Source organism: Athene noctua, chromosome 7 (genome assembly GCF_965140245.1).
Source record: "Athene noctua chromosome 7, bAthNoc1.hap1.1, whole genome shotgun sequence".
Classification (NCBI taxonomy): domain Eukaryota; kingdom Metazoa; phylum Chordata; class Aves; order Strigiformes; family Strigidae; genus Athene; species Athene noctua.
The window spans coordinates 35577993-35605353 of record NC_134043.1 but is presented as its reverse complement, the minus strand read 5'-3'; the positions used below and the strand labels follow the sequence as shown (position 1 = coordinate 35605353).

Here is a 27361-nt window from a genome sequence, read left to right as displayed (position 1 = left end):
GAGAGGGCATTAAATCAGACTGCCAAGCTGCAGACCCTTCCTGGGTTTCAGTTCCTCCCTCTGTGCCTTGGCCCACTAAAGCCCCGTAGGCTGTGCACATAACAAGGCCACCCATAAATGAGGATTCAACCACAAGAGCAGGAAAATGCTTCCTCCAGTGAGAGCTGCTGTTCAAGCTACTCCCTCCTCCCCTATTCCCAGAAAATTAACATCTCCATTTAGAAAACACACACCAAAAAAAAAAGAAAAAAGGAAAAACCCTGGGGAAACTAGAGTTCTCACGGTGAATTTTATTTTGTAAGCAACAATATAAACATGTGAATAAGAACAGGCATCATTTGCAGGGCTGGCCTTTGATCCAGAGTACCCTGAATCTAGCAACCCTTCAAGAGCAGATGAGGGCAGGCCTCCACCTGCGACTCCAGAGGCTAGCCAAGTTGCAGTCCACCAAGACCTTTGTCATGGGAAGACCAATCCTTGAATATTTGCTATTACCAAATGTATGTGCAATCTCAGAATGTACCTCCCCCCTCCCCCCCCAACCCCGGTTAAAAAAAAAAAAAAATCATACAGCTGCGAACCAGTAAAAAAAATTGCTTCCAGCTTATTGAGACTGAAATGGCCTGTTGGACTATAAACTGAAATATCGTTCTAGAGATAACCAACTGGTCGTGACACAAAGTACTGTATTTACAACTCAAAAATATAACTGTTATATACTTTAATTTATAGCAAATTTAATACATTAGTGTTTACAAAATAAATTCTGGACTCAACTGAAACAGCGTGCTGCTTAGCAAGTTCTTTTTCCCTCCTCTCACTTCAACCGGAGAGACCAGCAAGCTTAAGAGCTTCTTCTGTGATCCACACACAACTTTTTTGATCATGCCAGATGTTGAAAAACCAGAACATTTCCTGCATCTCTAAAGACTTGTTGCTTGGTACCTTCTACCACTCGAGCTGTACAGTTCAAACTTTAAGCTGTCCTTTAACAAGTTCCATACACATCTCATGAAAGCTACTCAGATACTAACCAGGGCACTGGCTAACGTTACAAACTGAAGAAATATCTTATCCATATTACTAGCTCACACAACAGGAAAGAGGAAATAACACTACACATTCAATCTCTTATTTCTAACAGCAAAGCTGCGAACTCCATTGCTTAAAGTAAGATACTTCAGTAAGTGAAACAGTACCATACAGTTCAAGAAACATTTTTTTAAAAAACCAAACATTTTAATAGTATAAAAAGTTGTTTACTGGTGTTTCTACTATAAAGCTTTGTTCCACAAATCAGAAGTGATAAAATAATTAGATATGTTTACAGTGATAAGAGACTGCAGTGTAGACATTTCAGCTCACATTTTGCTGACCGTTTGTTTCAGTACAACACAGACTGTGACTGAATCGTTAATACACATCTATGACACAGAGCAAACTGCAGACATGAAGTGCACACCTGAATATGGAAGTTTACCCCCTGGCATGGTAACTTACTTTCTTCAGCCCTCTCTTTCCCCTCCAGAACATGTTGTAGGCAAAAACTGTATTCAGAAACTGAGGCATATAACTATTTTGACTGCAGGAAAGCAACTCTTATTGAAGGAGCTGCACAGAGGAAAAATGGATGCACACAAACACACCAGGGTAAATTCCAAAGTTATATGCCGACTATTTCTCCTTAGATAAAATGACATCTGCAAAAGTGAAAATGTACAAAAAATAAAAACCGTCAAATAAATAAAGAATACAGATGTTAATTAATCACATATATAAAGAAACGTATTGGCATACTGTATGCAGTATACGGTATATTCATAGAATCATGTGGGCTGGACAGCACTTAATAAGGAGTCACATGCTCAAGACATAACTCCTTGTCTCTCTCCTCCAAAAGATCTTATGGTTTCTGGATATCAAGTGCAACCTTTTACAACGATGCATAAATCCTGCATCATATTTCATCTTTGCCACCCCTAGAATTCTTCTTTTTTTTTTTTTTTTTTTTAAAAAAAAGATCCACAGAGAAGTCCAAAAAGTTATAATGGTCTGAATCACAATTTTTGCAGCCCTGTCCATGCTACTTGGTCTCTTGGGTTTCCTACCAAATGAGATTTGAGTAATTGTACAGTGTATCAAACCGTAGTTTTTCCCAATGAAATGGGAGCCAATCATATGGACTCTTCCATACGCTAATGGGCATTTTCTACACTCCTCAACTGTAGGTAGGTATTATGCTATGTGTGTTACACAAAGGCTGCTGAAACCATTGAAAGTGATGTAACAATAGTTAAGTGTCAAGTACTTCCGCTATAATACAGAATCAGGGTCTAGGTCTATCAAATGCTATATCCACATAACATTTTAAACCATGAAATATTTTATGCATTTTCCTTTTTTCTACAAATATTGTTGAAAACTTGCTGTTAATTGTGTCACGAGGTTCGCATTCCTAATTCTCCAAGGATTTTTAATTCAAATGTTTAACAACCATATCTACGCTAGGTACACTTAAAGTAGACATTGAAATTTCAAGTAAAATGAACTGTAGCCACATCTACTGGACTCAATACACGTCCCGACATCTAAATTTACTTTGATAAGTTATACAAATACATAATACATTCTTAAATAATGAAGACCCACAATATTAATTTGTGAATCTTCCCACGTTATAAAACCACTTTTACAGGAATGTTTATCCACCTGTATTACTGTTTTAGTTTGCAGTGTCTCTTGCTTCCCTGTTTCCACAGATTACTGTACCAGTTCTTAGGCTTTGGCTATTGAAATCTCTTATTTGAATGAGGCAACACTGGTTATTAAGGCTGGTTTTTTTCTCTTGTGAAGTTTCATTCTTTACTATGACACCGTTTTCCAGAGCAGAATGACTATCTTGTGTCTTCAGGTTCTGTTTTTATGACCTTCCTTTCTATGTTGTTAAAAGCCGAATGAGGAAAATCCTTTAATATACCAAGGCCTTCTGCAATAAGAAAAGAAATGGGAAAAAAAGAAAAAGTTGTTAAAAACACTACTTGGAAATAAATATATTCTGTTCTTAACCCAAGAAAAAGTTGATGAACCATACTGAATACTAACAGTTGAAGCAATAAATTCTGTCTCCTCCTATGGGGCTTTAACCTAACCGGGTTAGAACCACCTCAGTTACATTGCAGTGACAGAGCAATCATCACTGATTTATTTCAATTCTCTCCAGGAGTAGGGCTTAAGGGAGATGCACTCTTCACTTGTATTTTGAAAGGGCACTGGTAAAAATCCCTAAATAGAAATTTCACTACGTGAATTATCATTGGGATTGGGACAGACTGCAAAAGAGGTGAGCTAAGGTTGCAATATACCAAAGTGAAAGATGCAAGATACTGCCCAGTCTTCAAAACAACTACTCTGCATCTTGTCTTTCAAATAACCTCTTTTTCCTTGCATCTTCCAAACTCAGGTGGTATTTTCTTATTACTCCTAAAGTTGCAAGAGTCTCAATAATTCCTGGCTTTACCTCAGTGCACCAAGTATTAAACTGAAACCACCCATATAGATTTCACACACCATTCTTGCTGTCTTCTGTCAAACTTAGGAGGAGTCTCTCCCATCAGCAGAGGTGAATGACAAGACTGCCAGTGAGCAGAAGTCAGTGAATGGGAAACCCAGTTCAAGAGACTTACAACATGATTTGGTTCACAGTACAGAAATAGTGCTAGGTCCTTATAAACCAGAATAAAAAGTCTTTCTAGAAAACAACAGAAATGACAGCAACAGATGTATTTAACAGCAGTAGTTCAGGTCAATACTGCTCTCTGAGGACAGACACGTGTCACAACTTGCTTATCTGACCCTAGCTACTGCATCATCTAAGATTTTTCCCAAATAGTATTTAATTTTATTCTAGATTAGCAAGTAACACTCCTCTTGAAGTTTTGTCCAAAGCCTTGATTAAAAGGTTACGCACAAAGCGTGCCAGACTGAGCTACTAATACATGATGTCTCTGAGTTAAGAAGCTAGTAAGTTCATCACAGGCTTTGTAAGAAATGGCAGATAATTTCCAAGGGACGGCACTAACCCGAGGACTGGGACTTTGCCTCACCACTGGGGTAAAGCCGGATCAAATCACTGCACAGGGGTTTTCCAACATGCTGCTCTCCATCAAGTGAAATGTGCTGCAACTGTCTACTTGGCAGATTTGACATTCGGAGATTCAGTGGTCTTTCACCTGGAAGTTGTTCACAGTGAAACATTGATTCATTAAAAGCAAAGCAATATTAAAAAACACGTAGAGACTTAAAGACATACTAATTCTATCAGCAAAAATGCATCCTAAATTCCAGCTGTTCAGGGAAAATTCCTAGCAAAACAAGGCTTAAGTAAATATGCTACTTTGCAGACTATTCCACAGGCACTGCTAGAAAGGGACACTCAGCCATACAGAAAAAAAATAAAATAAAAATCTCATTCTGCTCAGAAAACCCTTTGAGATCCTAAAAATTCCCACTTCTACTGCACAATGGATAAATGGTGTAGAGAAGCTTTCACTATCAAGAAGAGATGTATCCACACACCTAATTCTTCATGTATACTTGCATACCACATCACAAGACAATACACACACACTGTTTTTAACATGTTATGTTTTAACACTTACTTACACCGATTGCCTTAGTTTCTCCCTCTGCTGCTTCTCTTCCCCCCCCCCTTTAAACAAACTAGCTCTTAAACAGATACAAGAATTTCTGGTTGTATTTCTTGTGTTTATAACATTTTGTCTCGTTTCACAACAGTAAAAAAAAGAAATCCAAACAGAAAGTGCTGAAACAAAACAAACACTCCTAAAAATAATTCAAGCTAAGGAATAGCCAGTTGGTAAATCAAAGAGATAACCACAAAACTGTAAGCTTTTGGAAGAATAACAACCTACTAAGAACATCATTAGAATCTGCTTAGTTCTAAGTAACTTACATAGCCAGCTCCTCAGGTTTTGTTTCTCAACTGCACAAACAGGTAAACAAAAAGGGGTACCAACTACATCATCTGCTTTACTTAAAATTTCCACAAAGCAAGAACACATAAGAAATGCAACATTCTGCTCTATTTTCAAAATTTAGGATAAAGCTAGAGCCGAATTCTGGCACCCTACCTTCTATCCTCCCCACGTTATCCATAGGGAAAGCAGTTTGCCCAGACACATTAGAGTAACAGAGCAGAACCTGACTGTACATTTACATATTATTTACACTGTATGTACTTCAGGGCAGAGATCTTGTCTTGTCCATTCAGTGCTCAGTGTTCTATCCTAGATAAGTAACACCACTGACAAAGGTTGCATAATATCAAATGTATTTGCTGGCAGCAATGCCATGCCTGGAAGCTACCATACCTTGTCCATCAGCATTGTCTAATGACATGCCATTGGGGCTGTGCTCTTCTGAGTTTTGTCTGTAACACCCTGTGGAAAGACGTCTCTCTAATGCAGCCTGGTTGCAAAGAAACTCCATCTGTTTTGCCATCACCTTTTCCGACTGCAAATAAAGCAAAAAAAAAAATTTCTCTCTATATACATACATATAGCGAGTCAAAACACAGGGGAAAAAACAATATCAGATGATAAGACTAACAGCCTAGATATAGGTTTTTGTTGACTCATATGTACAGATGTGTGCTTTACAGTTTCTTCAAAACTATCAAGCAAACAAAATATTTTTGCACCCATAAAAGATTTTCATACTGTACATCTGAGTCACTCAAGAATGCTTAAAATGCTAGCTGCTGCAGTTGATCCACACACAAATGCAACATTAAATTCTGTGCTTCAAAAACACACAAAACCCACTTTCTGCACTTTAGGACTGCAGGTTATGTGAAAAGAATCTCAAGCAAAGCAAAAAATAATGTCTTAATTATCCAGTTAGGTCTGTTCAAATACATGTCTTCAGAAAGTATTCCAAAAAGTATTCCAAGAGCAATGGCAACATCTGATAAAAACTTATGCCAAGATTTCACCAGACATCTTGGAATCTTTATTTTAGGAAACATCACTACACAAGCTTAAAAATCTGCCATTCTGAAAGTGTAGGATGACAGTATGTTTGTGGGGGATAAAGGTGTGAAATGTCTGTCTAGAAGAAGAACAAGACCTATACACCTCTAGAGAGTGAAACTAAACAATGCAGTGCAACGTGGGAGGAAATGGCGTCTGAATGTTTGTCATTGACTTTAATGCCAAGAGAATTCTAACTTTCAGTATAATCTTGTTCTTGAGAATGTAAATAAGCATCTTGCAAAAATAAAATCACAAGTCAAGAAAGTTGATTTAGAAGAGCCACAATGAACATAAGAACAGAAAATGTACAAACTTAACATCTACGCCTGATAGGAAAAAGATCATTTCTCTTTCAGGTAATGATGTAAAAATGTTTCAACTAGTACAGAGGCCTATTAATTGCAGAGGACTTAAATTTTCTCCAGAGATGATGAAAGTTCTGACTTCCCACGGAACTCTGCTTACTCAGCACAGTTCAACAATTTACAAATACAACGACAGCATAACAGACCAACAAAATCTGAGCTTCTCCAGCACAATCATAACCCTGACGGCAGCATAATGGCATGACTGATACGCAATTACTGTATGGCTTAGAGCTCATCAGGTTCTGCAGAAGAACACTGATAGTTCAAAGCCTTGTCTTGGGAGGTAGGTAAAAAAAGAAACTATTTTCAAATAGTTTACTTTCAAGTGTGCGTTAACTTTGCTATTCTGTCACTCCTGTTACAACTTTTGAACTGTAAAATAATTTTAAAAAAGAATAAAAATTTCTCACTCATGCCATTTTTGTTGTTTAATTGGGATAAACCCAGAATTTCACGCTGCCATGATGTTTCTGATCACCACAGAAAAACCTGTAGAGTTGCAGATAGATTTAAGCTTAAAATAAATCTCTAGTCCATTGTCGTGTAGCAGTGACCAATGAAAACTTTAAAGCATATACAAGATGAAAATAAGCTTGCAAAAATCAAGTTCATTTAATCATTATATGACATCAGAACACAGAGCATAATTGCTTTTTGATGCATCACAACGAACAGATTTGTATGACTGTACACTACTTTGTAAGAGAAGAAGGTAAAAGACAGGGTAACACATCTAGTCTCAGAAAACAGGAGTGTAACTCCTAAACGTAATCTTACGTGAAAATTCGGTGATTACACTTGCCCAAATCAGCTATACAAAATAAATTTGTTGCAACTTAGCATGAAATCCCTCTTTGGCAACAACTGGCTGTAGAAGATGTGTATTTTGCCTCAAGGCTGGGATACACTACAGAAAAGACAAAGAAAGAATCGGAAACCTATCTTCATTTATAAAAAGCTTTCTGGATACTCGAAAACATTGCACTTCCACCAGGCTAGATGTTATTTGGACAGGCAATTTATCCTCTCGGATCCAGAGGTTCGCTACTTCCTAAATATATTGGCCTTTCTCCTTACAAAAAACGTCAGAACTGAGGACTCCAAGATCGCCTACTCCATTTCTCTAGACTCAGTAACTTGAACTTTCCATTTATAGCTAATAACGCAAGTAACACAGCACATACTGTACCAATAGTACCCTACTTGCTCCCAACAGGCAATCACGTATTTCCAAGCCTACTACACTAGATCTTACCTCCTTGGAGCTCAGAAGGGTAAAGCTGTAGCACTGTGTCAGAACAGTTTCAGAAGGTAAACCCAAATTAAGAGTGATGCAATCACAGTTAAGCTAGATAGCTTTTGAAAACCGACAGTAATTACTTTAGTCATCAAAACAATACATTGAAAACGATGTACAAAGACAAATACAAGAAAGCATTATTCACAGTGTAGCTGGTTTACCTGGGAATTAAGAGCTGTTGAGTCTTCACTCTTTCCTTTAGCCAAAGCAAGTGGCATTTTGTCTTGCTGATAGAGTGTCTGGACTGCATCCTGGAAATCAGGATAACCATCCTATTGAGCATAAGAAGAAACCAAACACCAAGAGGGACATATTACTGATTTTTTTTTTTCACCCTCTCTATATACACAAAAGAAAAAAACCCACATTCCTGAACTTCTATGAAAATTCTGAACTGCAATTTACATGACTGTGTTACCCACTTCATTTAAGTTTGTGCAATAAAACACACACAGCCCCTCTACCACAACTGCTATGTATCTTAAAATGACATACACAGACAATCACACCTCATCTCTCAGAGTTTCAGGCGAATCCAGACTCCAGTCTAATGTCACTGACATTAAACTAGTTTACGTTCAGCCCTGCCAGGCAGATTTAGGCCCATTGGCTTCTGTCACTTGTTACATACAGCAGCTTTGAAGATTCTTCAGAAATCAAGTTTATATGTAGTCAAAAGTAAGACACAGCAGCTGGATATAATAACCTCGAGAAACTGAGCAAAACCTCCAGAAATTCAATGTATTTCACACAGAACCTATGCTAATATCACAGAATGAAATACCACCGTTTTAAAAGTAGGGTAGCAAAGATTTTCTATACTATGGGAAACCACGATTCAATAATTCTTTCAGTCTCAAATGCTTATGACATGCAAATCTCTTTTGCAGCTTGCATATGTACCAATAAAGCAAATAAAGTTCCTGTGAAAGCCTGCCAGACTCCATTAAAATAAATTAATCATCGAAGCAAAGGTTCAAGATGAGAAATTTATTCTGCTCGGCATTATAGAACAGAGGAACATCCAGAAATGTTTACAAAAGCACAGAATAGGTAAGTCTGTTAAAATGTGAGAGAAAGCGAGAGATCTCAAGACAGACTCAAACCTGAAAACAGTGACATCTGTCACTGAGGATCCGTAGACCCAGGTATCAAAAAGTACACCAAGTTATGTATATTTTCCTTGTGGATTCTAAAGGCACATACATGTAAATAATAACATTCTTGACAATAGCTAGATAAATGGGGTTACAGCCAAGAACAAGAAAAGCAATGTTTCAGAGAAAAACCACAGGGGAAGGACTACAAGGTCCACACTGTTGGCAGGCTGCCCACTGACCTGCAGAGCAGTGGTCAGACCCACCTCAGTTTGCCAGACCCTCAGTGCAATGTAAGGCCAATAATGCTATTCCTTATGCTCTAGAAAAAAAATATAAATCTGTCTGAACACTGCATATTGCTTTTATCCACCCAACATACTCCCTGAGGGAAAAAACCCCACATGATAGGTATGCAAAATTTCATAACCAGGTAAATTGCCACAAAACCTCATCCTCTAGAAACAAAGGCTTTGCAGCACATTTCCATAAGCACTGACCGTTTTCACAGTTAAATCTGAATTTGGGAGAGGAGAACGATTATATGTAGGAAGATGAGAAACTGAATACACAAAAACCTATCGCTCATGATCCTATTTTTGCAACAAAACAGGTAACACGGCTCTTTACAACATATCTGTGATCGTTTGCCAATACAAAACCAAAGGCTGTCTTGGCTGTTTCCTGAAAAGAGGGGCTGGCTGCCCTTTGCTGCCTGTTGCCGTGACTGTCACCCATCAGTCACGCCAATAACTCTGGGATGACGATGCAGCTCTGGATCTCCTTCCCGGCGCCCTTCCCCACCCCTGGCTGTTGCCCTCCCCGCTGCCTGGCAGGTAAGGGCTGAGGAGAAGAAAGGCTGGGTCAGGCAGGACCTGCTCTGCACCAGCTTTGCCTGGAGGCTCCTTTTCCCTCTGTGGTCAAGAGGGCCTGTTGCATGCAATGCAAAATTTTTGATTTGCCATGCTGCTGCTCAGTTGTTTTTCAAGCAGCTTCATGCAGCAGATGTTCTCAGTCCCACATGTGCTTTTTCGCTCCCTCTAATGACATTTTTCCTATGCAAACAGTAGCTTCTACTGCTTTTGCTGGTTTTGTGAAAAACAGAAATCCCACACTTCAACTGGCTTTCTTTTCAACCTTCTCAGCAATGGTGGAGGTGGCCTTTTCTCTCCCTCCACCCATACCGGCACCAAGGGAAGATGCTTCCTTGCAGCCTCCGCTCAGGTCTTCCTGCCTGTGCCCCCTGACTCCCACTGAGCTTTGTGAAATTAGCTTTTGCAAGCCTTCCCCACCTCTCTCCTTCAGTAGAACGGAGACACTGACGCACAGAACAATTCCTTTATACCACAGGAAGCAAGAATATTTTTAAAACTCTCTTTGCTCTCTTGGCTGTTTGCACTGACTGAAGGGGATCCTTGTCAACACCAACACAAAGCAGCAGCGATGAGTAGCCTCTCCCTCCATGATTTCTGCGTGATATACCTGTGACTTATTTTCTTTCTAAGCTGGTGCTGCAACAGCTCATTGTTTCGAGCAGCACTGGTACCGAGTCATGAAAGATGACAAAATAAGGGGTGCCCCCGCCCCGCAACACCTATGCAGGAGAAATCCTTGCTCTGCAGGAGGATGAACCATTTCCACCCCTATTTGCCTGTCTTGCTCTTTGTCCAGAGCAGATTTAGGAACTACAACCCCTTTTTTACAATCCGCTTCCAAATCCCAATTCACTCCATTCCCTTTTTCACTCCCTCCACACCTTTAGTCTGTCATTTGCCTGGAATTTTTTCCCTTCTCCTCTCTACACTTCACTCCCACAGCTCACCCACCCACTCTACGAATAAGAGGGGGAGAGCTCGCAGGGGAAGAGAAAGGCTTTTACAGGTAATTTGATGTAATTCATGGCATATTGTTTCTTTGTAATGCTTGTGCGAGTTTCATATTCATGAAGAGGATAAATTTACAATGGTGGCTGTAACCTGGCAATGTTGAAGCTTGCACACGCAGCTCTGCTAGCTCTGCTCAAAGATGACCTTCAGAGTCTCTCTGTAGGTTTTTTTAAGTGTTATTATGTTTCAGGAAATTAACTCTTTTTTTTTTTTTTTTTTAAAGTAATCTTATACACTATGCAAACAGGGTGTGAAGTCTTTCCAAACTCAAGCACTAGTATTCTAGATCACACTTTGCAAACACATTAATGTCTAATGCGTAAAGGAATGGTGAACCAAAATACAGAGTTCAGCAATAAAACAGAAAGGCAAAATGACCTTTAAAAAAAAAAAAAAAAGACAAGATAGGTAGTTACAGTAACAACAAAAAAATCACCCATGTTCAGTTCCTCTGCATGGTATTAGCATGCCAGTGAGCTAATAGAGCCACAACGAAGCATTACAACTTTAAAAACAGGATAAGGAATTCTTATCCAGAACAGAACGAAAAATCTGCAGCTTTTTCTAACATTTTCATTTTTACCTCCATCTTTCTATAAACACGTTCCCCCCAGTCTCCAAACTACTAAAAAAAGGACCTTTTTTTTTTTAAAAAAAAAGCAAGGCCTAAGAACCCAAAACACCACACGTAAAAGTGATCTACTATGTAATACTGCATCTTTTTAAAATTTCTTTAAAGAAAACTCCGTGATTTACAGCATACCTTAGAATCCTAACGCACTGAAGTAATGGCTTACTCCTTAGAAGACTCCCAAACTTGTAAGGAAAGAGACATTTATGCTGATAACAACAATGGCCATTTCATAATTAATAATGCTATGCTATCAAATGACAGATTATTTTATTTAATTTTCAGTTTCTTATTTTGAGAAAAAGTCCTACGTCTGCAAGTCATTTGTATAGTTAGGACATTAAATTTTCACAAGCATTTTAAAATATGATTGATAATTTTAGTTAAAAAGAAAACTAAGTAAACATCCTTTCTCGGAACTACTGAACTAAAAACTGTCTAGAGAAAGCAGACCTTCCATACTCTTTAACATTTTACCATGCAGGAACTAAGAGAATGTACATCCCCTAAGGCTGTCCAGATTTCCTGCTCTCCAAAAAACCTACAGTTTCAGCCTGTATTTTTCAGAATTTTCATTTTACTTTTTCTTTCAATGAAGATCCTGTGGAAAAAAGCACCTCCCTTGCAGTGTGTCATTTTAGACACTTGCTCATCATCAATTATTACTGAATGAAGAAAAAAAACTTCCTAATGCTGAACTCTAATAGTCAGTGAAATACTATTTCAAGCAGACAAGCAGCAGCTCCCCACCAGCTATTACAAATTACGACGAGACTGGACAAAAGAGGGGGGACTCAAGCGACTATCCTGCAATGTGTTGGTCAAGGCAGATAATGGTGAAGGTGGATTAAATGCAGCTTTCCCCTGCTCTTTTTTTATGGATCAAAGAACTAGCATCGGTCAAAGCAAATCCCAACACATGTAAATTACTGACGTATCAAAACTACTAGTAAATTCTCAATGCACATGTATATTTTGTATTGTATAAGCTCAAACTACAACTGTACGCAGACTGATGGAACTTAATAAATTAAAAATACTAACTCCCCTATACCTATTAATAACGGCCTTTTCAAAAATTAACTGCACTCACTGGGGTTTACCTCACAGGAAAAGCCTTTGTATACTTAACAAAGCATGGCACTCCTGAAAAAATGAAAGCCTTACATTTGGTGCATCATTTATCACAACGATAAATGAGTTACATATGAGAAGTACATTCCAGAATATGCTGCTACTTTCCTCTACAGTGAAAGAATATATCGCTTATCTGTGTCACATACAAATCTAGCTCAGGCCTAACTGACATTCTAACGCACATTTAACCTACAGCTTTTGGAGCAGATAGTACAACAAAAAAAACCCACAACACAAAGGATGAATTAGATACTCACATAACAGTGAAACAGTAATTTGTTTAACAAATAAATAAAAAAGGAAGATCTGCTATTCTTATGAGGTACATAGTTATATATATTTTTAAGGTGGTTTTTTAAATGAAAAGTTACTTTTCAAAAGGCCTCAAATTTACCTTCCAGCAGTGGTAACTGAAGAAAAAGGTAAACTACATATATGTTGCACCTGCACTCCTAACAAGAAACTCTCAACATCTCCCTAAGCAGCATCTTGTGCAGGTGTATACATTAGCCATGTACACATGTGCTTCTTACACAAAAATAATGACAAAAAACTGTAAATTAGTAACTACAGGCACAACCATTTGTGTTGACATACATAGCTTTTAGTTAGCTTTTGACTTTTCAACATGATTGGTCTTATAATTTATAGCACTGTCAGAGATGGCTAGTATTCCACCATCAAACATTATCCAGTAGTCTGGATTCTGGACGTGATCAAAAGCTGACTCAGGTGAATCAAGCAAACCCTACCTCACACTGACTTAAAAGCAGGAGGCCTTATGGGAAGACACTTCCTATAGCACTTGAGCTTATTCTACCACAGGAAGTCAGTCAGTCCCATTCCTCCCCCTCCTACTCACTCAGAGCGCAAAACACTGAGTGTAACTTCAACATTAAGCAAATCCTACTCTTGACCCCTGCTCCTACAGGTTTCTCCATCAAGCATGTACATTTTCAGAGACAGTGGTGATGTTCTCCCCCTCTCACACCCATCAACTGTCTGTCAAATGTTTTTCTGACAAATTTCCTTAAGACAGATCCCTTCAAAACAAAAATGAATTTTATCATGCATAGGTCAAAATACAAGAGCTGCAATACTGTACCTCTATCTTGATTCTCTTTGGTGACAGCTCATCTCTTTCTCCACATTTAGATCTAGAAGAGAAGACAGTAAACAGCCCATTAACCCTGACCATCAGGAATAATAACGAAAAACAGAGTTAAGAAAAAAATCAGGCAAGAACAAGTGAGATGCACAGAAAAAGCCTCCAATCCACTTGGACATGGCAGTAAATGTCACTCAAGTATAGAGGAACACAAGTGTCTTGTGTTGTTTTCAAAAGTGTCAAGAGACTCATGCACTCTACTTCCGAACAGAAAGGAAAGCTATCTGGGCACAGAGAATTACAGGAATGCCTTTGGCATTGCTCACCCAGAAAGGATGTATATTTACATTAATCACTGTGGAAGAAAGAGGAGCAAAGGAAAACCATAAAAAGCTCCTAGAAGTGTAGGAAAATGTATTTTTAAAGAATACTGCATTACATGTGAGGGAGTTAGCATTAAAAAAAAATATAAAGTATCGAGACTTTCAATTTTATTTATTAATTCCGAAGTTTTAATTGCATTTAAAAGCTTTAAGCCTTTGTTACTGTTTCATAACAGCAGTTCATTTAACAGAAGAGTAACAACTGAAATGAGGACTCAACTTTGGTTCCTTTAAAGCAAGTCTGTAAGCCACTCCTTATGACCTTATCTTTTTCCTTCCCTGCAAACTAACAAGACAAATCTGTATATGAAAAAAAAAATGATACATTAAGCAGCTTTGGCTACTCTGCCTATTTACATTAAACCTGAAATACAGAAATGCCTCAAATAGTTGAAATGCCAGCCTCTCAGATGCCTTTCAACATGCACTATCATCACAAAATCCAGAAAACTAGGGAGCAAATAAAAAGGTAATTCAAGACAGCTAAATCTTAGCAGTTTGAAAGCTTCAAGACTTAAAAAGCATTTTTCTACTCTATTTAGAAAAGCCCTTTGCTAGCTAGAGCAAGAAGGAAGCATCTCTAGTGCTTCAAAAGAAATGCTATCAGACCGATTAGTTCCCTGAAAGCAAAGGTCCTCTGAGTTAATTAAAACCTTACTTGGTGGTCCTGTAAGTATACTTGTATGTGACTTCTCGAGAGATTTGCCGAGCTAGTGCGAAGAGTTCATCTCTCCTGGTCAACAACGCGTTATCTTTTACACACAGCTGAGCGGCTGCTTCATTAACTGTTAGCTGGAAATCAAACACAAAAACAGGGATTCATGATTTTGCATACTTTCACCCACTGTGCTTGTAAAAGTACCTGTTATTCTGAAATAATAAAAAATTTCAATTGCAAGTAAAATTACCTATAATCGTATACTAAACCCTGGAGGGTTTCTTCAGTTTATTTATACCCTTACTAAGTCAGGTAAGCCCCTGGGAAGAGAAAAGATATAAATGTGGTTGGTGAATTTAATGTCCTTTAAAAGTAAAACGTTATTGTAAGACTCTCTCAATGTGCACTGCTTGTGCCTCATCCCAGCATTAATTAAATCTCAGTATAAAACAGTAGCTCTGAACGTTCACAGTGTTTGGCTCCCAAAGCCTGGTTTACAGGGAATACTATTTTTATAAACGCAATATGCCCAGGACTTGGGGAAAAAAAAAAAAAAAGAAAAAAAAAAAGAAAAAACCTGACAGTGTGGGTACAGATGGCTTTCCCTGGTGAATACAGCATAAATTCTATAGAAGGTGATGGTTTAAGAAACGATTAAACTTTTTTTAGCTATGTTTCTCACCCTCGTGTTTGTGAAGACTATCTTCAGACATGAATCAAATGTAACTTGTTTCAAGGATGTTTTCCTGAGCCTGCCGGGACACATTTCTAGTGCCTCTGCTGCTGGCAATAGCTTCATAAAGACGGGGAAATAAAAGAAAGCCTTAAGTTAAGGCTCAAAATGGTTTCACAATGCTCTTCAGGAGCCTACAGGAAGTGGTGACACTGTCATGAATTACACCAATAGTGCTGTCTCAAGAGCCTGTAGTCAGGCCAATCAACAAAATTATTAATGCAATGAGAGACACAAACTAAGGTGCTGGACAGAAGATTCCCTGCTCCCTCCACAGTAAGCAGGGGCTGAAGAGACATTTTCACTTCTTCCTCAGCTGAAGAACAGCCAGCACTTGTAACGAGGTGTAACAGCAAGAGGCCAACAGAACACTACAGGTGTTTTTTCTGAAGTGCCCACGACTCCTCTACTCTTTGTTTCTAGAAATTAAGCTGCTTTGAACGGGCGTGGCTTCTTGCAAATGAGCACAGCTGCTTCGCTGCTACTGTCAACAGTATGTTCTGGATCTGTCTCAGGCTAGTGAATATTACAAAGCAGCCAGGTTTTGCGCAGCACAGTCAGCATATTCGTGAGGGATGGAGATGTGCCACCCCCAGCGCTTGATCTGGCAGTGCAAAGAGCAGCCGCAGTTCAGCACGCAGGGTTACGTGGCTGAGGATGGGCAGGACCGCGTGCGCGTGGCCTCAGACACCAGAAACACTGCTCGTACAAGAAGCGCTTTTTGTGGAAGTGGACAGAAGGTGTAGCTGAAGACAGACCACCGGGTCTGCAGTTAAATGGTGTCTCCTGGGAGAAGGCTCAGAAACTCGCTCCTTTACCCAGCTGTCTCTACCACACTGCAGAACGTTACTTGTGAATTAAATCAGAGGCCAGCAACTCACCCAGAACACCGCACACTCCATCCCTGAAGGACGGAAGCTGTCCCAAAACATGAACAACACACAACCACGCTGTCCTTTGCCACAGTGCTTGATGTCATCCAAATTAGAAAAAAGTATATTTTGCCTAATGCAACACTTGTTCTCCAGGGAGGCTGAAAAAACAAAAACATCTAGCACAAGACCTGAGAACTTCTCCGCGGCCTGTGCAGTATTTCTAGTAAAACCTCACGCAGAGGTGCTGTTCCTGATATTTCATAAGCGATTTTTCTTGTGTTTAGCATAAAAGCTGATCCGAGTAGGGCATTTCCTGCAATACCTGAATGCTAAATGAAGTGCAAATATGTCTATTTAATAGGTGAACTAGACATGCTGCCTGATCCTTTAGTGTCTGCTCAGACAAAAAAAAAAAAAAATCTCACAGAGATCAGATGAATAAGGGTGGGAAGTTTACATTTAATCTATGAAACATCTCTAGGTTACTACATTCCTACAACACAATGTAGTAAAATAACAAACTATTGCCCCTTAGATTGGAACAGTTCTAAAATGTCTCTTTTCAGAAGAAAAAAAAAAAAGGAAAAAAAAAAGATACAAAATTATTAATACAACAGTAATGAAAAAAATTAGCATCCAAAGCAGGTGTTAAATTCTGTAACAGTGATAGCTATTACTTTGCTGAGGATTAATAACATGGCTAATGCTTACAAAATAATTCAAGATGTTTCTTATCTCTCAATAAAATGTTGAGAGGTTACAAAGAGCTGAAATGACTGAAAATGCCTTGGGTAATCGTAGGCAAATGCTGTTTACTCTAATATATGAGAAAAGCCAAATGTTTGTTTGTTTGTTTTTCCTGGTCACATCCAGACTTACTGAATTGAAGTGTAACATGGCTTCCTGCCTTTTCAGGAGGCATAACACTGCAGATAGAAAGTGTACCATGCCTAAAAATAAAGATTCTGTTTGCTGGATGCCTTAATGATATGGAGCAGCACACAACCATACAGGCTCTATGGAGAGGATGGGTATATTCCCATCTGATGGGGTTCCCAGATTCCCCCACTAAAAACCACACAATTAAATACCAAGCCCTACTGTTCTGGTGAGTCAGCAAAAGAAAGAGACCCAGCTAGACAAAATTTATTATACTCACATTTCTTATTCCTGTTTCTCAAACTATTAAGTGGATTTTTTACACTATTAAACTGATTTTTTTTTCAGTTTTATAGGTACCTAAACAAGCACTGAAACATTAAGATGCAAATTACAAATCTGACTCAAACATGCATGGGTCACCAAGTTCAAGAGCATGTCTTGCACTCATTCCTCCTCCAGACCAACTTTAAACATAAAGTACTCTCCATGCTTGAAAAGCTGTGTAATACCAAGACAATGGGATGGTGTAAGCACAATTATGTTTATTAGTTTTGGAACGTCTTTGAAAGATTCTGCATCAGATTTTATGCTAGATCAGTGCCCTATGCAGATAATCCTATCAACAGCACACACCTCCACACCACCTCAGTGTCCACAGCTCACTGGTCTCTTAATGGCTGCTCAAGCCCCTTGAAACACTCCAGTGTTCATACAGTAACAGAGAATATTTTCACTAATTCACCACTAATAATTCCATCAAGTTTGATTTTAATTTGCATGCAACTCCACTCTGCTTGAGAGGCTAGAGATAGCTTCTTAATGTAAAGCAGAGTAACCACTGCTCAAGCTTTTTTAAATTCATAGTGAAGTTTATTCAGCTGTTCATTGCCCGCTGCAAGGAGAAACCTTGAACTGAGAGGCAGAATGACAGCCTTGGAATGTAGTAACATGTGCAGAAACACAGTCACTGGACAAGCAGAAACTTACCTCCCTGGTTGTTTAAGGTCCTTCCTTCTGAGAAGCAAATTGTTTAAGCCATCAAAAACAAAAATCCATTGAAGCTGAGTTCACAAAAGGTAAACTCTGGTTTAGCAGATTTTAAACAAAAAAAAATGGTCTCATTGCTACTATTTATGTATTTGCTGCTTTAAAATGGAGATGGAGAGAAGACTGTTCAAGACAAAACTTAGTGAAATCCAGCCTCTTTAAGCAAACAGTAAACCAATTATGAGCAAATTCTTCTTGCTTGCATGTGTGCAGTTCCCATCAAGTTCAGCGAGGCCCCACATGCGTAAGTGAGGCATAAGTCAACCACATACTCCTTTGATGTAGTGCCCTTAATCATAATAGTGATAGAAATATTTCCTAAAGCCAAACCATGCTCTCAATTCCATTTTTAAACATGGTTTTACAATGATGTAGTAAAGATCCGTAGCGCAGTACTAAAAAAAAAATAACAAGGCAGAGCACTTGTCCTTTCTTCCAGTTCTTTGCTACCCTGCACCCTCAAACTACCACCCCATTACTCATTCCTCCAGCTTTGTAGAGCCACTCCTGAGCCTACCACATGCCTGAGACAAAAGCTGCCCCCAGTGCCCACCTCCCATTACACTGCTGGATGCCAGGAAATTATTCTACAAGACGTCTGCCCAGATTTCAGAGTATTTTCTGCAGCTGCTGTCCCAGAGAGAGACTGCAAATGCACACAGCTGTACACGTTGTACACCTTGACTACATCCATCCTCAGGTGGAGAAAAAACCCCTTTCTCTAAATCCTGACTCTGCAGCAACATACACAGGGCATCTACACAATTAAACCTTTTAAATCCTGCCTCCAGCTCATATGCAATTTGTTCTGTTACGGGAGGGACTTCTGCAAGGTCAGGGAAGTAAGATGACATCTGCTCTTGCACACTGGATGAATTAATAGACTAGAAGTGTTCAACATAAAGCCACAAAGCACGTAAGTGAAAGCTGCACAACTGAAACTGTGTGGCAGAAATGCAGCTGACTAGTGACAAGTTCCCTTGGAAGCATCTCCCCAGTCTGTAGAAAAGCCCTTGTGAAGTCACTGCTGGTGATGTGCAGTTGCCTTATAAATGTAAATACATAAACAAAAATGTAAAGAAATACGCCTTGTTTCCTTCTGCCCCTCTACTCAGAAGCATAAAGAGAACCTAGTCTTACGCTATGGATCACACACCTACAAAACTTCTTCTTGAAGCGAAAAAAGGCTAAAGCCAGTACAGTTTTTTTGGCACTCCTGTAACATAAACACTGCCTTTCCTTTTGGGAGCTAAGCCTTACATGCCAAATTTTAAATCCAACTGAAATTTTGCAATCACTGTTAACTGTGAAAATGCTGATACAGCATTCATATCAACGGCGTTTTGGCACTGCTTTGAATTAATGTTTGTTCTTCTCTTGTACTGTACTTTGGCACCAGGGAACTATTCCCCACACAGACACACCTATTGCGTTACAACATATGCAGCGTGAGCCTCAAGAATGCCAGAAGAGAAGCAAAGGAGGCCCGCATGGACTTTTAAGGACAAGAGGGAACAGATGCTACGCAGGTATTAAAGAACAAACCTTCAAATTACAGCCACCCATCAATACTGAAGACAGTCCTTTCCCCTCCTCCTCACATAGTCTGCACTTCACTTGACCAGCTTAAGACCACTGTGCCCAAAAAACCCCATGGGCTGTATAACGAAGCTTCACCCCAATTCAAACACAAAAAATCCCACACCACTGGGTTTAGGGACCTCATGAGCAGAAGCTTTTTTACCCCAAGGACACAAGCTACAGAGCAGGGTCTCGACGTGAGGGAAGACAGCAGAGGGTAGCAACCAAGCCAGGCGATCTTGTTACCAGACACAAGCAATTTTAGTTCCAAACAACCAGTCTACTCTCAAAGCTACAAGGGAATATCAAGACAGGACTGCTTTAAAAATGTGCCGAATGCCTTGAATCCCAAGGGCCACACTCAGTGCAATACTGGTTTGCTATTTCGGTGCCAAACTGTCTGACAGGCCACACCAGTGACCAAGCAGTCTGATGACACCAAGCTGAAATCATCAGTGCACAAAGGCACACGCCCACCCAAGAAAGCACATTTCTGCTGCACCCGAGATTTCTATCCCAGGGCAGGAGTGCCTACGGCTCCTGCAAGATACACAACTCTCGTCACCCGGTGAGAAGTGCCTGTACAAAAAGCACAACCTGTGAAGAGCATCTCATAAAAGGTGCAGGAGCCGGGAAGGAAGCCCACTGTCGCTCAAGGTGTTTTACCTCATGGAGGGTGAGATGCTTGCCATCCTTTCTTTTCGAGTCAAATCTGCCATATATTGCACTGTACTTCCTGATCTCCTCCTCTTTGTGAGGGTCCTCGTCACTCATCTCAAAGATGTGACCAATCATCTTTGCCAGTTTCTTATTTGTTTTCAGTAACTCCTTGACTTCATTGGAGTCACTTTTGGGCAGGGAGGGAACCATACGTTCTACGCATTCAGCAACTGACAGAGCAGCAGCGGCATCCAGGGTCTCACTGTTTTCCTTTGGTGAAGCTGGAGAGCCAAGGTCAGCCGGGGAAAGACTATGTTCACTCTCTGTGGTGTGGTGTCCTTGCCAGAGTCTTGGTTCACTGCCGCTCTGCAGTGATAAGTTCCCCACCACATCGGATTTGCTTGCGCCCACGCTTTGCACGCATGTCGTGGCAGCACATTTTGGTATCTTCAGGTGAGGCTCTCTGGTGCTGCTGTTCCTTTCATAACTGCTGCAGGATATCCCCAGCCACGCAGGAGAACCTTCCGGCAGCTTATATATTGGAATGCTGCTGACCGGTAAGGAGGTGAGAGGCTGGTTAAAAAGACCAGGGTTTGTGACCCAGTCCCTCAAAGCCTTCTGCAGCCGTCGGACATGAAGAGGCTTGCTGGCCATGCCTACAAGAGCCATTATCTCCAAAAACTCCTCTTCACCTGCTTCACAGAGCTGCTGGACGTCATCGCCACCCTGCTGAATGAAGGCATCGAAGTAGAATAAGAGATTTGCTTTTTGTAGTATTCGATACAGCTGCAATTCCCCAAGGGTTCTGGGTAGAGCTGACGCCATCACGGATGACAGACCCTGCGAACAATGAAAACAGAGAGAAGATGAGCACCAGAACACCGACATCTAGATGCATTCCCCCCGCCGCCCATCCTTCTGTAAGGCCGCCAACTCAGAGGACAGGATTTCTTTCTCTCGTTATAAGAACATGTATTGAAATGAAAAAAGGGGTGAAAGCTCTTTTTTTTGACTAGTTAATGGAAACATTCGTGAAAAAACAAATCAGCAGATAGTTGCGATGCACCTACAAAAATGATGATTCAAACATGAAGCCAGCTTGTTTTCAGCATTCTCACTTCATGTTTGTTCCCAAGAATGTCATTCAATATTGCTCACTGCTTCTACTTGACTCTCTTTTATATCTTCAGATCAAAATGATCACTGAACACTCTGAAGAATTACTGAATACCCAAGCCCCTGAAGAAAAAAAGCTCATTAGTTTCAATTCTTCTTAATTCTCAAATCATTTCCCCCCATAGCAGTGTGGAGGACTGTAAAAGGAAAGCAAAGAATAAAAGTGCTTCACAGAACCCTAGAGGATTAATGAAGCTGGACCAGTAAAGGGTGTTTCAGAACCAAGTATTTCAGTTTTCCCCACTTCACATAAAAAGGATCTAATGCGTCTGCTGATCTTAATTATGGCAGCAACATCCACAGACAAAGCAAAAATTACTGATGGATTCCAACACATTTAGCTTAAAAACGTTATTTTGAATTCACCTGCCCATTCCATTTGCCAACAGGCCTGCATATCATTGATACTTACGGCATGAAACACCATTCAGCAATACAGCAATTGCACTCTAAGGGCTCCCAACAGACAAATTGCAGCAGCATTCTACCCTTACGGCTGCAGAAAAAACATTCGCACAAGTTTCAACCCCATAAAACCCATTATCCAGAGTGATCCTGCAAATAATAAACTCTTCAGAGAATTCTAAGATCTCACACACACACACCTCTTCACTCTACGATGGCTTTCACAACTACAAGCGGATAATTTCCAGTATTAGTGTATTAAGCTAAACCACCAATCAATAAGGTCTAAAGCATGTAATTTATAGTCGATTGAGAAAGTAACACAACTAAAACGTGGAACTGGTCTGCTAACATTACTCTGGCTCGACTATCGCACTGCACTTTAAAAAACACACATTAGTAACCTAAAAATCAGCACTTACAGAACGATCTGCACACATTAGAGGGAAATTATCTGAACGATGTGCAACCCCTCTCCCCCCAAAACTGCAATGCAAGAATCCGTATATGCTTAGGGGCACTGGGAGGAGACTGGTAATCAAAAGTAAAACTAAGGCAGAAATTATTTTTACAATATGTACTTTTGCATATTTTTTTTTTTTTTTTTTTTTTTACAATATGCACTTTTTCAGCTACTCAAAATAAACAAGATACAGATGTAACAAGTGGAAGTCAACTTCTATTCATGAGGTATCTGAAAGACCAGGCTTTTGCTACCAAAATTTTGAATAAACCACACTAGAGAAAAATAAAATTAGGAGGCCAACAGAAACTTTACAAAAATGTATGTGGCAGCAACAGGATACCTACAAACAGTCTCTTCAGGAAGAGATACGAGCCCTGGAAAAACAAAAAATATAAAAAAACCAAAGCCACCAGCTGCACAGATCATTCTTTATATGTTGGTGTTTGTAAAACGGAACAGACAAGCAATAGCTGTTTAGATCTGAGCAGCCACCTCAAGGAGCTGCTGGTGAGCCCAAGAGCTAATAAACTGCACACTTTGGAACTCAGGGTGAAACTGGAAACATTTAAGAGCTTTAGAAATACAGTTTAGCTTTCAAAAATAATAGTTAATTGCAGAAAAACAATTAAGTACTGTCTCCACTAAAAGATGCAAGAGGCAACAAGGAAAATCACTTAATGTAATCCTTTATATGGTATATATAATTCTGTATTTTAAAAACTGTCATTACTTCACATCATTTCTTAGAAAAATCCTCCCATTACATACAAACTTTGACAACACAAACAAAACTAACTGCTTACGGTTTAGTGGCATTTCAGTAAACTGTTCCTACCCTCCCATTTCAAATGATGCTGACTTTCTACCATCAATACCACAAATTGACTTATATAACTGTTAAAAGAATACCCATTTGCTCTGAATGTCATTCATCTCAGCACAGAATCTACATAAATCTACATAAATGGGCTTTGTGCAGAGAGCTAAATTGAATCCTGGGAGGACAGTGGCAGTGAAATGACACGCAGCGCAAGGGCTCCAGGCAAGGCATGGAGCTCATTTTTCCAGCCCACAGGCTGGAACAGCAGCCACAGTCCAGGAGCAGTCTTTACCTAGAGGCTTCTAATCAACAAATCTCCTCATGACAGATAAAACTGGATTAATATGTACTACAGAGGCGTCGGTAGTGAGTCCACAGTTCATACTGCATTGGGATTTGCATTTAAAGCAAGACTGCAGTCCCTTTGTCTTACACTTTATAAACCAATTCTGTTTTCCAAACTTAGTACAGGAACTCCTGAGAGGGCCACACAAATTTTCCATTTACGATTGCTCCCAATTTCTGCAGAGAAGGCATTTTCAAACACTCCTCCTTTTGACCTCTTTCTCCTCTCATTAAACAGAGTTCCTTCTGCACTCACCTCAACAACATCCCAAGCATGTCTAAACTTTTACAAGGGGAAGGCTCCCTCCTCTTTCCCAGACAGCCTCACCACGCCGCCAGCTACGCTGCTTTTCCAGACATTACCAGTCCACTCCACTGGTTCCGCTCAGCTCAGCCTACAAAGCCAGGAGAGCAGGTAAGCTAGCTGACCTGCAGGAGTAAGATGAGGCTGACTTAGAAGAGGACAAGCAACACACAAGGCTTGCTGAAAAAGCAGCGCAGCACCGCCTGATTCAGGAGACCGTTAACCCAGAGGACACATGGCACTGCTGTTGCTGCCTGGCTCTGCTTACCTATCTGGCTACAGCAGAGCCACAGCACACCCACTCAAGTCTCGGTGCCTCACATCTTTCGGGTGACCTTTAAGCTGCATCTAAGAGACCTAAGTACTGCTTTCCACAACTGTTGTTCTCATTTCTTAGTGCGGCAAGGGCCGTGCTTTTGGGGCAAAGGGTGAGCATGAGAAGAGGTTATGCAACGAGACGAAACGGGGCAAGCTCACGGCCAGGAGGCTTGTGCGTGCTCCTCACGGGGCAGAGCACCTCAAGTGTGACCCTGGGGCACTGCGTGTGTTCCTCCTCTTCCGCAGCAGGCTCGATAAGTCTCAGCCTTCCTAATCTCTGATCCCAAACAAACCTGGTTCAGGAGTAACAGCCTGGTTGTGTCCTCTGGCAAACCCTAAAGCTAACCAGAATGATCTGCTGCCTTAGGAGCGAGCAAACAGATCTTCTAAGGTATGGCCAACTGCAAACCCTGTTACAGCAAAAGGCGGGAACACAAAGCTGGCATGGGAAGGTCTGCAGGAATAATGAACGCTGCAATGGCAGTTGAGCTGCCACTTCTCCCCCTTCTCTCCTCGTTGTCCGTACCAGTAAGGAGTGTGGGAACACACAGGGAAGAGCAGCTGTCTTCTACATTTTTCACGTATAGAACAAAGAAGCCAGGAAAATCCCCGTAACAGACAAAACTGTTTAAAATACATGCAAGGTTGCACACTGTTACAGCCACAGAAGAACCAGTTAGATTTTCACTCAGCCTTTGCAACGCACAACCATGCATTCTGATTTTTCCACATTACCTCATTCACATCCACAGCCTATCACCCCACGTGCCATGCCTTCCTCTCCAAATGCTGGATGTCCCCTTAACTCAGACCACAAACATAACTCCTAGGAAAAAGGAAAACAAGAACCACAGACACACCACACAGCACTACTAAATATTTGTAAACAACCAGTGCAGGATTCACAAGCTACTCTTGCAACCGGCTCCCTCTATCAAGACAACCGGTGGTGGCAGCAGCCCAGCTCAACATCTTTAACGGCAGGAAAAAAACCTTTCCCTTCTGCCTGGTCCGAGTTCAAAGCTGCCCATCTCCCGGAGGTGGCGGGAAGATCCGCAGCTGCAGTAGGCAGGTGGTGGGTGTGGGTGAAGTCTTGGGATAAGGAAGGCTCGGGAGTTGTGGGATGTAAGCTCCGGGCAAGGACTTCACTAGCAGTTTTCCTGCTTTTTAAGGCTGCACTAGCAGTAAAAGCAATCGAGCAACCCTAACTGATTTTTAGAGATTTGTATTCCAGGTGAATAATATTGGAGCTGTCACCAATTAAATTAGGAATATGCACCAGGAGAAAGTGCGAAACATCACATTCCTGTATTTTAGGCAAAAGTGATTGTTTCATGATATACCTTGATCACTTTGGGCGTTTTGAAAAGTCTCTGAAGACAAACCGGATTTGGATTTGAGAGCTGACTGCTTTGCATATTCATCACATTTTTGCAGCGTTTCCAAAGGACTTTTAGCAGAAGAAGAAAATTACATGTAGCTGCAGAAGCGAGACTTCACAAATTAAATAGTCTTGTCTAGCTCTGAGATGTGCCAAAATACAACCTATTAAGTGAGTTTCACATTCAAATACAGATGCGTATCTCGCCGCAACTAATAAGAAACTTGAAACGTGCAAAAAAAAAAAAAAAAAAAATCGCGTAAGGATAAAGAAAGAGGCCAAACACTTCACGCGTCCCACCCGAGGGCAGCCCGGGGAGGGTGACCCACGGCCCCGGCCGCCGCCGGCCCCGGGAGGCAGCGCCGGCCCGGCGGGGCTGCGGCGCCCACACCAAGCCGGCAGCCTCGGGGCCGCTTCTCCCTAAGGGCCCCCCCGAGGGGCGCGGCGCCCCCCGGCCCGGAGCCACCGGGCCCGGACAGCCCGTCACGTCCCGCCGCCGGCCGCCGGGCGGGAGGAGGGGGACGAACCACTGCGCGGGGGAGCGGCAGGGGGGGAAGAAGCCGCGGAGGGGCACGGCACCGCACTGCCCGGGGAGGGGGGCGCAGCCGGTACCACGGCGCCGCCGGTACCACGGCGCCGCCCCCCCCCGGTACCCCCGCGCGGGGCCGGCCGCCCGCCGCCGGGGCGCCGCCCCCGCCCGTCCCGTCCCGTCCGTCCCGCCCCGCCGCCCCCGCTCCGCGGCAGCAGACGCGGCAGGAACGCTTCTGTACTTTCCGCCCACTCCCCGTCCCCGTCCCCCCCCGCCCGCGCCGGATTTCTCCGGGAGTCACCCACGCACGACCCGCCCGCTCCTTCCGGCCGCCCCCCGCGGGGCCGGCACCGGGCTGCCCCGGCTGCCCGCGCCCCCCGCCCCGGCCGTCCCGCACGTACTCTGCAGTAGGCTGCCGCCGCCGGCCGCCCGGGGCTCCCCTCGCTGCCGTCCCGGGGCCGCAGACTCAGCCCCGCCGAAGTTCCTGCCGGCGCCCCCCCCGCCTGCGCGCCGCCGGCCCAGGCTCCTCCTTTCCCATCGACGGGGCGGGTGGGCGAGCCGGTCCCCGCCACCGCCTCGCTGCCGCCGGGGGGGCGCGCGGCCGCCCCGCGCTGCTCGCCTCGTCGTGGCCGCGCCTGCCGTGCGCGGAGGCCGAGCGGGCGGGCGGGAGGGAGGGAGGGAGCGGCCTGCGGCGCCCCCGCCCCCCCCGGGCCCCGGCCCCGCCGCCGGCCCCCGCCCCGCGCGCGCACACGCACACACACACACACACACACACACACACGCACACGCCGCCCCCTCCCGCGCGGTCACATGGGGAGATCCCGCGCGCGCTCCGCCGCCCGCCCGCCCACGCGCGGCCGCCGCGTGACGCAGCGCCTGGCGGGGGCCGCCGCCGCGCGGGGGCGGCACCGGCAGCGGCACCGGCAGCGCGCCCCGCCGCGGCCAGACCCCCGGCCCCGCCCGGGCGAAGCGGGGCCCCGCCGGGGAACGCCGGTTCCGACTTCCCGCGGGGCTGGCGCCGAGGCCGGCCGGTGCGAGGCCAGCCGGTGCGCCCGCCCGTCCGGGGAGCCCGGCGGCTGCGTGGGCCTCTGCCGGGCCCGGGGGCGACGGAGGCGGGAACAGGGGACGCGGCGGTGGCAGAACTGGAAAGCGGGCTGCGTGGGGAACCCCGCGCTCCGCCAGAACCCGTCCTCGGGAACAGTAACGATCCGGTGAAAG

At 42.6% G+C, this 27361-nt stretch overlaps 1 protein-coding gene across 3 annotated transcripts; it reads right to left on the bottom strand.

Annotated features, from left to right (window-relative positions):
• Positions 1-283: 283 nt before the first annotated feature.
• Positions 284-26803, bottom strand: NAB1 (NGFI-A binding protein 1). Of its 3 annotated transcripts, none has more exons than XM_074910884.1 (8): positions 26545-26803; positions 20406-21239; positions 14622-14755; positions 13578-13629; positions 7883-7993; positions 5391-5532; positions 4080-4229; positions 284-2986 (listed from the first exon to the last, which is right to left on the bottom strand). In XM_074910884.1, exons 2-8 carry the CDS (start codon positions 21222-21224, stop codon positions 2895-2897), a joined length of 1500 nt encoding a protein of 499 aa, XP_074766985.1. In that variant the 5' UTR covers positions 21225-21239; positions 26545-26803; the 3' UTR covers positions 284-2894. The 3 variants fall into 3 exon arrangements, with proteins under 3 accessions (XP_074766985.1, XP_074766987.1, XP_074766986.1); XM_074910886.1 differs by having other exon boundaries at positions 4104-4229; XM_074910885.1 differs by lacking the exon at positions 26545-26803 and adding an exon at positions 24969-25033.
• Positions 26804-27361: the final 558 nt, after the last annotated feature.

Bases quoted from the DNA above. Each gene is read 5' to 3' on its own strand.
- NAB1 (XM_074910884.1), bottom strand. From the start codon at position 21,224: ATGGCGTCAGCTCTACCCAGAACCCTTGGGGAATTGCAGCTGTATCGA. The intron at 5,533-7,882 runs GTAAACCAGCTA...CTTTATTTGCAG, and splicing joins CAACAGCTCTTAATTCCCAG to TCGGAAAAGGTGATGGCAAA. The intron at 4,230-5,390 runs GTATGGTAGCTT...AACAACTTCCAG, and splicing joins AGACAATGCTGATGGACAAG to GTGAAAGACCACTGAATCTC.